An 11,003-nucleotide genomic window follows, 5' to 3' on the forward strand; every position below is an offset into this window, starting at 1 on the left:
TTGATGGAGGCCTGTTTAACCTGAAGCGCCTCAGAGCAAAAACCCGTACCAAGTTTATCACGGAACTTCAATATGCAGACGACTGTTCACTCATCGCTAGCAGCTCAGAGGATCTACAGATAATGATGGACACCTATAAACATATATACGAAGCTTTAGGCCTTAGACTCAATATTGATAAGACCAAAATCCTGGTGAGTCCGCCAGAAAGCCTTCAAACAGATATCAGCCTGGACAATGAAACTCTAGAACAGGTCGAGCAGTTCAAATACTTGGGAAGCTTCATAAATACTAGGGCTAACCTTGACACGGAAATACACAACCGTATCAATTCGGCATCACGGGCATTCTGGAAGGACAGAGTGTTTCAAAATCACGACCTCAATCTGAAGACCAAGACAGCTGTTTACAGAGCAGTGGTCCTCTCAACGCTTCTTTACGGAAGCGAAAGCTGGACTCCCTACAGGCGACATATTAAACAGCTTGAACAGACCCAGCAACGTCATCTAAGACAGATAATGCACATCAGATGGTTCCACAAAGTTTCGAATGCAGAAGTCTTGCAGCGCGCGAGTTGTACAACAGTTGAGACTCAAGTAACGAGGGCCCGACTCAGATGGAGCGGCCACATTCTGAGGATGCAAGACACAAGACTCCCCAAGATAGCTCTATACGGCGAACTCACTGAGGGAGCCCGGAAACCAGGAGGCCAGTATAAGCGGTTTAAGGATACACTACATCAATCCCTAAAATCAGTTAATGCCAACCATAACTGGGAACAACTAGCGTTAGACAGGTCACAGTGGAGGTCTTTGGTAAACAGATATAATGGAGAATCGAGAAGGATACAGCGGCGGCCAGATCTGGTTGGTGACTATCCATGCCCTGAGTGTGGAAGGATCTGCAGGTCACGGTTGGGTCTCTTTAGTCACAGGAGGGCACACAGTCGCAACTAGCACTAAGAAATTACTTATAATAATAATAATATAATAAGTCTGTTCGAATTTTTTTTTTTTTTTCTTCTTCTTCTTTTTGTAGATTTATTCCCGGTAACGGGATACAGCAATGGAATGTTTCTATATAGTAGGCTGAGAATTTTTCAATATATCCTCGTACCATTCCACAATTGATACTATACAACACCAGGTGAGTTTTAATAGTCTATTATCACAAGAGAATATCACAAGAGAAATGAGTTTTTCGTGACTTTTTATTTCACTTATGCCATGAAGGCCCGGTTGCATAGTTAATATTGAAGCGGAGATATAAGTTGATCGTAGATAGAGAATTCTCTCGAATATCCACTTCAATTTTTGAGCAGTGTTTCAAAAGTATTGACATGGATGTATCATATTATATCAGCGATGAAATTTACAACAGTATACTACCATTAGTACTTATCATCCGTCAAGGGAATACTCCTTCTGACGAAAATTTTGTATTTTTCATGAAATATCTTCGAAACGTCACATTTTGAAACAACCATATCAACCGTTTCCCAAAAAAATTATTTTAAGTACTTAAAAATGAAAAATAAAAATGGGTATTTAAAATTTACAGCATTTCGTTTCTATTGCACAAGTTGGCAACATCGACTGAAATATGCGTTGATAATAAAGTGCAACAGACACACTATCTTGATCGGATCGACAAAGATGGCTGTCTATGAAGTCTGCGACAAACGAGAAAGGTCGTAAAATTTTATGGAATTTTTATGAACGGTTGCTGTTGAGGCTCGCCTCATGATGGCTGTAAATCAACAGCTGATATTTTATAAACAAAACATTTTCTAGTAGGTGTTGTTGCCAAATCGTAAACTAAAAACGAAACGAGTTAAATTTTATAACGTCATATTTAAAGAATGATTTTGAATAGTTTCCGCGGTGCATTTGAAAAATTCATGAATGAAGCTAATAATTATTCAGTTTAAACTTGCAGATGCTTTGATAAAGCAAACTGAGGAGAATTCCCCATTGTTAATATGCTCTTTACCACTAGTATTTGTTCTCTTTAGAGCAAGCCATGATTCGCAGCTTAATAGAAGAGTTTGAAATACATACATTTGAAAATGGCGGTTGAATATTTTTTCTGAAGAATAGGGATAATAGAACTTTTTTATCTCTAAAATTCATTTATTTATATGCTTTTACTCATCGGTGAGATTTCTATTGTATTATTAACAGTTTTGGGGCGTTTTGCACGAAGAACGTAAAATGAAAAATGAAATAAACTATGCACTAGCCAGACACACTACCATTCCAATATCCCTCAAGTTAATGATGCAGTTATCAAATTCTGATTAATCTCTCAATCCGGAGCATGTTTTCACATGGTTTAATATAATGCATCCACGTAGCCAATCCATGAAATTGAATATTTCCATTAATCATATTATACGCATCAGTCTCCATAGTAATCATATAATTAGAATACGCTTTTTATCTTTTCTACCATTGATCTTCTCCATCTTGATTAGTCTAGCGTCTTCATCTAAGTATACAGCGCACTAATGATAACTACGAATCATCAGTAATCAGTAGTAATCACCGTTTGAACGGGTTTAATCGTTTCAAATTGTTTATTCTTCGTTTGATAAATGCAGGAAGAAAACATTTTCATCATGATTTATCCCCTCGGACATTAGCTCCAGACATGAACTGAATATGATTGTTTGATGATTCCTTTCAATCGAACACTCCTTCGAACATTTCGGAATCATTAGCAAAGCGCTAACGAAGTCGAACAAATGAGGTATCTTTTTGAAATCGTATTTGAACAGTAGTATCGTGAACAATTTTTCCATTTACCTCTTCTCAAGAATTGTCTTTCTTGAAAATACCGATGAAATTTTTCATCCATTTCGTGAATGACGCTATTTATATATTTATTCAATGTCAACGGACCAATGATTATATCAAAGATCCTTTTTACAAAATTACACAAAAAGGAAAAATTCGAGCACCAACAAATTTGCCAACACAAATACAACTATATGAGATGAAAAACAGTCTCATGCAAATATAAGAATACACAAATTTATCACAAGGAAAAAAAAATGGATTTTCACTAGAAATAATGATTAACAATCGACCTTGGGCACAACAATTTTGTTCCACTTTCTCCTCAACCTAAAAATGGCTGAGCCATAAATATAATTTCTATGAGTTCCAAGCTCAATAAGTTGTCTCGCACATCTAAGCTCATAAGGAACCTCCCTTTCAGCCAAAAGCTCAAGAACAACTTCGCAATTTACAAGACCCATAAGCGCTTTTTTAATAAAGTCATCATGATATATATGAAGGGATTTAATCTCGGATTTAATAGATTCTAAGTTTACAGACAAAGCAAACTGAGAGTAGTCATGTTCAGTATAAGAAAATCTATTGCCCATCTTAAGCCCGTTTGCAACAGCCGAGAATTCTCTAGAGAATTTACTCGAAAATTCATGCGCCGTGAATTATTTACCGTTACATACGCACTTTCGGTAGAATTCTCTGTTCAATTGCATACAAAATAATCTCTGCCGTTTTCTTGCGAGAATTTTGTAGAGAATTCTCCAGAAAATTCTCGGCTGTTGCAAACGGGCTTTAGACGCAAGGAACCTGAAGAACCTATGCTGAATTGACTCAGAAATCGGAATGTGAGTTAGTTTAGATGGAGACCATATAATTGAGCCATAAAGCATAATGGATCTAACCAGCGTCTTATACAAATGTATAATGGACTCATGAGACTTAAACTCCTTCGTAGACCTAATAATGAACCCCAGAGACCTATAAGCCTTAGAGACAGCTTTCTGCATTTGTGGATATTTGAACCAGTGCTACAGATATATTCGCCCTAAACTATAAACTCATACGAAAATTAGGGTTGCTGATTTTGTATTTTAGAAGCATCAAACATTTTAAGGTATGTATCTACACAGGGCTGGGCATACGTGTGGAATATAATACTTAATATTCCTTCAACCAATGGCAATAAAATTGAGGATTTTTCTTCAATCTCTTAGCCGCAACCACATCCATCCATGCATACTTTTACCATGTGTGAGCTCAATGGAAAGTTCACAGAAAATGGAATCCCACTATAACAGATATAACAGAACAGATATGACAGATGGAAATCTGCGCCTGTACAGTCGCGGCAGTAGCCTCCAGCAACTTCTCCATGTCGGGCTAATCTGGATCAACTCTGTCACGACTTTGTCTGAGAATCAAAATTTTGTTGTTTTGGGCGTTGCTCACACTGAATGTTCTTTTTTCTCTTTTTATGTGAATTAATAAATAAATAAATATAATCTTTGTTTTTCTTCAATGTTGCGATTTTCAGAAGAAACACAGAAGTCTCTCGAAAATAAAATTAATAACTTCTCAACCAATAACTCAAAATTGAGATGTGGAAACGCATTTATTGAGTTCGAATTGTTCTAGCTATATACTGAAATAACTTCTTGGGAAGAGCCATATTCAAAAAATATTTCAAATGAAAAATGAAACTTCAGGGAAATGCAATGCACACATTCATTTTGACCTTGAAGTTTGATTTCAATCTCAAGTAGATTGACTTGACAGCTTATTTTAAAGGTGAGTTGTCAAATCATTTGTTTTTCCAAATGGAAAAGTATCTTTCCTGTTAGTAAAATGAAATTGTTATTCTTCTATCCCATCGACCCTATTTGTAGGATCTATCGTATTTCAGTCCTGTCGAAAAAAACATTAAAAAAATGAACCTACGACAAATACTTGTTTGGTGGATTTTATTGGAAGAATTATTCGAAAGCAAGGATACTTTACAGTACCTACATGGTATATTCTGCTTGGAGCCAGCATTGGTGACTCCATTAAAAAGAATGAACATCATAATAATGCACATCTCCCAGATACAGGTTTCTAATTAATTATCGGTTACATTAACTTGAGGCAATCAATTTGATATTCTGGAGCGGTCAAAACTAAAGGATCGAAATGATAAATCAAACATTAATCAGTTATACGAATCTCCTATCCGAAACATGAACATCCTTTGAAAAAATTAATAAATATCAATCTGGAGGCCTAGGGAGTTCCCGAAATGATACGATAAGTGATTAGAAACTCAGATTTAATTGTTGCTTTATACATTCGAAAGAATTGATTATATTCAGAGAATATCAAATAGGGGCAGCTGTGAGTAAGCCATCTTTGATCGATTTAATTCACAAAAAGAATTAATTGGATACAACTGAATTCATTTCCAGATATAATAAGAGTTTTCATAATAATTGGAACTTACTGTCATAGTAAAATCAAACGAGGTACTGGTATGGTCCAATTTCTTTATTTCAATGCATATTTTTGTTTCAAATATAAATTTACGAAGAAACGAATCAACAACATTTTAAAACAAAAAATATGAAAATCCCAACTTTATTATAAGTATATATATTATATATAACTTATTCTAAACTAACTTAATTAATTGTCTTTTCCGTTTAACGCATTCTGTTAATATAGTCACATGCACTTTTAGTAGTTGAATTTATTGTTTCGACTTGTCAATGGTAGGTGAAAATATCTTTTTGCATCAACTAGAACTTTGTGGATCTCTGATTCTTCACCATTGCTCTAAATTTCACTTCACTTCCAATTCTTCACTAGTCTTCTCTCCTTCTATTTCTGAATCATTTGGACTTATACGTAAACTACCTACTTGTATACAATCTCAACAAAGTTTATTTCCATACATTTTCTTATCAAATTTGACAACCTCCGTTCAATCCCCTTTTTTTTTGAAATTATCCCCCAAATATTTCATATAGGTATACGTTATCATATAGAACTCATTGATTTTTGCTACTTATAAATAAACAATTCTCTCTTAATATCTAATTATTGAACAATAATTTTTCCCGCTGAGAAATAAGATAAGCAGCAATAAAGTCCACATACCCGATTATTTTTTTTTACAACAATTTATGTTTGATTGGATTATGTGAGAAAAGATTACTTTTATCGAATTTTGAAGAAATCTCGGATGTCCTGTACATCCGAGATTTCTTGTCAGGAATAATTCCCATATTTTCCAAAATAGGATTTTGAAAAACACCTTGTAAGTGTGAATTGAGTATTTCATTGGGTCACATTTGAAGAAAAATATGGAAATGAGGAAAACTACTCATTCAGAAAAAGGAATAATTTCATACAAATATGAATTTCAAGGTTAAACATCTGAACAGTTTCATAGCTAGAACAAAAACATAATCATTTCTCAACTCTTCTGTTGTTGATTATAAAAGTAAAATAGAGCAATGTAAACGTATGGCTTCATTTGGTAAAAAATACTTTTAGTTCGATATCCCATATTATTGTAATTGTAAGCCTAAAGTTTATTATTTATTAGATCAATCAGGACCGAGATCAGGACATATTGAGTGTTCTACTTTATAATTACTTATTATGAATGCATCAGAAGAATCAAGAAAAGAGCATATTTTAGCAAAAAAAATTAACGGGAAAAAAATTCTAGTTTTTTTATTTTATGATTTGTTTATCCTTCAAAATGAAGATTTCAATCAACATGATTTTCGTTCAAAAAAATTTATATTTTCTAACGAATGAATATCATTCTCATTGCCTGTTTTTCTTCTATGTAGTGCAATGAACAAATGTTATGATAATTTTAAGTCGGATACCGGGTGTTTGGGACTCAGTTATCGATAATAATAATTTGTCCTAAACTATAACGGAAATGTCCTCTAGTTTTTCAATTAGATTTGGATCGAGTAATTAGGAAAATAAGAAAACGTTAATGTTCTTATGGAATAACTCTTTAAGAGTACCATTTGGAGAAGACAATCTGATTTTTTTTTTCAATTTTCTGCAACGTCATTAGCGGATTTAACTCAAGTTGAGAAGTGAAAAAGTTGTATGCGGAAAAACGAAGTACATTTAATCCTACTAATTTTTTGGTCTTTTCAAATTCGTTCATAAATTTTGAAATGTATTTAAAAGTTATGATCGATTAAATAAATGAGGAATATCAATAAATCACCCTTCATAATATTGGTGAAAAATTACGATGGATCCATAAAATATGGTAGGTATATAAAATAAAACGTATCATTTATACTGTACTTCAGTTTCTCAACACACTCACGAACCAAATACTTAAGTGACCAAGAAATATAACAATGTTTTCTGTTATTTATCTTAGAGATGCTGATTGAAGTCAGCCGCTTCCTTTGGATGTTCATTCATTGAAATCAATGCACTTTTTGATAATATACTCACAGAACGCTGAGTTTTATCAGATATTTCAATAAACCCTCCTTCATGTATAATACTTTTTGTTCATATTATATAATATACCAGATTTCATTAATCTTAAATGGCCGACATTTTCACTTTGTCATATATGTTTTTTTTATTGTTTTATGTTGGTTTATATCACCTCGGGGCGAAATGCCATTACTAGCATACGATAATAATGCTGTAGTAGAAGTGAGGAAGTCACCTCCTTGAAACCATCCCAGATACTGGAGCTATATCACAGCACAGCTCTGATGGGGGCACAATAGACCCTAAGGTCGCAGTGCAATGAAATCCCTTAAATATACAATGTTGGTTTATTATTTCCATTTCCATTTATTTTCTTCGGAAAATTACATTTCATTTTGCCTCAAAATTTACACACATATGTTTTAGAAGGAAATACTAGATTTAAACTCACCTTTCACCTAATGGAGATGATTTTGTGTGGTGAAAATTGGGTAACATCGTAGCAAAATATTTTTCTACTTTCAGGAGTATATATCTGCAATAGTTTCGTCCTTATCAAGCTTGTTGTCCATTGAAGTCGGAAAAGACAGGAAATGAACACATTTAATTTTGTGCCAAATTTATACTTACTTTTATTTGCAATTCCGATGTCGTCTACAAATATTAGCGAAGTAAGTTATAATTTTTGTTATGCTCAGTGCCCAAAGTCAATTTTTTTTAAAATAATAAATCAAAGGAAATCCAATTCGAAGCACAGATTGGTAAGTAATAATTTTGAATCAACTGACTGAAATACTATTGAGCTTTCGCCTCAATCAACTTCATAAATACAAAATTCAAGATATGATATTGCGAAGAAATATTACCTTGATATAACGACAAATCACAAATTTTCAGCACAAATAGACCACTTTTGAAAATACATCAGATTTCTCAACATAACTCACGACTGATAGAACTTCCAAACTGAATTTTAGAATGGTAAAAACTTGTCCCTGAATGTTTCGCATAAAACATTTCAGGAAAATATTCCGGAGAGTGGCAGGAAGATCTTTGAAGCATTGTTTCAATAAAGTTTATTGATACTACTATTATTCCGGAGAGAAGATTTTGTGATTACGGATTATATTGACATAATTATATACCTTCGATATATCGCTCTCAATGAATTTGAAAGTTTCAATTTCTCCTGTATTTATTTTCCCTAATTCAATCAGTTATCCGGAAAACATCACTGCACATTATCCATACACTATTTTTTGGACCAAGGATTGAAGTGAAATCAGCAATGAAACAAAGTATATAAATAAATAATATATTCAAACGTAATACACGGCTTCATATAATTATATACACAGTCTTTTGAGATTAAAACAATCACGGCTAGCTCAATCCTGACAAGAAAGGGTCGAATTCTATCAAATCCTGCGGGAAGTTAGGGGAAAAGGGCGAAGAAAAGTCGAGAGACGAGAAGGAACTGTCACCAATATCACTAGTCAATTCAACAGGTGTCAAAGAATGATCAGAAAAATCACTGTTCAGAGGTCTAGATTCACCGTCCGAGTCCAAGAATAGAGAATCCAACTCACTACAATCCGAAAGGAGGTCTTGGTTGCTCGAGGTGTCATTTTCATCCAGTGCACTCCTGAGGGCCGATATGTATTTCATTGCCAATCGAAGGGTTGTGATTTTGGTCAGTTTTTCGTTCGTTTCCGGCGTCGTTGACATTTGCGGTACCACCTTCCTGAGCGTTTCGAAGGCTTGATTTATCTCCCTCATTCTGCTCCTTTCCCTGGCGTTTGCGGTTTTTCTCCTGTATTTGGAAAGTGGCGCGGGTTTCTGCTTAGGTCTCGCCGATCCAGGTTTCCTGGATTTCGTAGGGATTGTGACGATTTCATCTGAGTCCTCGTTAAGGGTCCTCTTCCTGGACGATCGTGGTCTTAGGGAATATTTGTCAGCGGTCATTTTTTTCTCAGGAGAACCATTGTTGTTATTCGAGTCCGTTATGTACTTCTCAGAGAGGCCCAATCTCTCTGAGAGCTCTTGGTATTCGATCATAGTACGTCGACACTTGTCGTAGACGTATTGTTTCACTTCAACTATGCTAATAAAACCCGTCTCCGAGATGCTGCACCGGAGAACGCTGAACAGACACTAAAGATTGTCATCGGAGTAGGTTTGGGGCAGGTTATTCAGGGAGTTTGAGAATATGCTTTCCCCACTAACGTGTTCTCGTCTCCTCTCCGCATCATTTGGATTCCCCGATTGGACATTACGATATCAGCTCTAATGATTACCAAAAAAGTCTAGCACGAATGCACACCTAACTCGAAATCTGGAAAAATTTACATATTGAATTGGATTCGGGACGCCATCATTATGTGAATGTGAGGATTTGCGGATATTTACTAGATGTGATCATTAAGTGCTCGGGTTTTCAGATTCAATAATCAGCCCTGTGATATATCCATTTGTCAATACGAAAACATGAATATTCGAGGATATTTGATGTTATTTTTTGGTAGTGAGGAAGGCACATACATCATATCGAGCAAAAGAAGTGTAAAGCAAAAAGATTTTGAATCTACAAGGTGACTGGTGACGTAAGGAACAGCGGCTAAGTGGAGATAGAGGACCTCAAACTGATTGAGAATTTGGTTTTGAAATGTCCCGTGAGGGTATTCGTTTCGAGAATATAAGATGATTTATGAAAAAATGCTATAATCTATAAACCCCCTATCTTCGTTAATATGGTGACTTTCTCGCTGATATTTCACAAGCTTGTTCCTATAGGCATACACCGTCAGCACAAGAAAAAAAAAATAGAAAAAATTGCAGGCCTGTATTAAAAAATTTCAATTTACTTGTCAGGTGAGAAATATAACACGGTATATGAGATGAAATTAATTCAAATAGAAATTTGAGAAGATCGAAAAAACTGAGGAGAGATCTGTTTTTTGTTTGAATGGCACAAATTTTCCATTTTTTTAATGATATGTTGAAGTCAGAATATTATAATACAATATTTTTATATTCACATCATAAAATATGATATTCCTGATAAAACAGAAACACTGAATCCGAGTCAAAGATAATTGATAGTTTATAGTTAGGAAGGGGTTACATCTCACCACGCCCTGCACATCTCACTTAAGATAAGTTTGACTTACTTCAATTAGTTCCAGAACTCTTGTTCATTCTACTAAACTTAAGAAAATTGGAACAATAATCCGCCTGGTATGTTTTCATTAACTCTTCATCAAAATAACTTTATACGGACAAATTTTCTTCTAACAGTTTTTGAGGGGGTTGTTTCATCCAACATATGAATTTCTTCAAAACAAACAACAGAATATTGAAGAAAATAATGATTTTCAATAATAAAAATGGATATCGAGATTTGAAGGAATATTTGAACCCATGCTCATTTTAGCGCCTCGAATTCAGTGCTAGAATGAGCCTGGCTTTAGATATTCCTTAAAGTTCACATTATTTTGATGAAGAGTAAATTTTGTTGGAAACATACCAGGTGGATTATTGTTCCACATTTTTCAGTTTAGTAGAATGAACAGTAGTTCTGGGAGTAATTAAAGTAAGTCAAACCTGTCTTAGGCGAGATTTGCAGGGCGTGATGAGAGAAGCTCTGTTAGGGGGCATAACAGACTTTGAGGGCGCCGTGAGATGTAACCCCTTCTTAAGTATCAACTATCTTTAACTCGAATTTAATGTTTTTGTTTTATCGAGAAT

General features: G+C 34.5%; 1 protein-coding gene across 1 annotated transcript; it reads right to left on the minus strand.

Annotated features, from left to right (window-relative positions):
• Window positions 1–8,557: 8,557 nt before the first annotated feature.
• LOC123309472 (helix-loop-helix protein delilah-like) lies at window positions 8,558–9,445 on the minus strand. The gene has a single exon (XM_044892612.1). The coding sequence runs from the start codon at window positions 9,312–9,314 to the stop codon at window positions 8,640–8,642; it is 675 nt and encodes a 224-aa protein (XP_044748547.1). The 5' UTR covers window positions 9,315–9,445; the 3' UTR covers window positions 8,558–8,639.
• Between the last annotated feature and the right edge of the window lie 1,558 nt (window positions 9,446–11,003).

Source organism: Coccinella septempunctata, chromosome 3 (genome assembly GCF_907165205.1).
Source record: "Coccinella septempunctata chromosome 3, icCocSept1.1, whole genome shotgun sequence".
In the NCBI taxonomy this organism is placed as follows: domain Eukaryota; kingdom Metazoa; phylum Arthropoda; class Insecta; order Coleoptera; family Coccinellidae; genus Coccinella; species Coccinella septempunctata.

Coding starts and splice junctions, on each gene's coding strand:
- LOC123309472 (XM_044892612.1), bottom strand. CDS start 9,314: ATGATCGAATACCAAGAGCTCTCAGAGAGATTGGGCCTCTCTGAGAAG.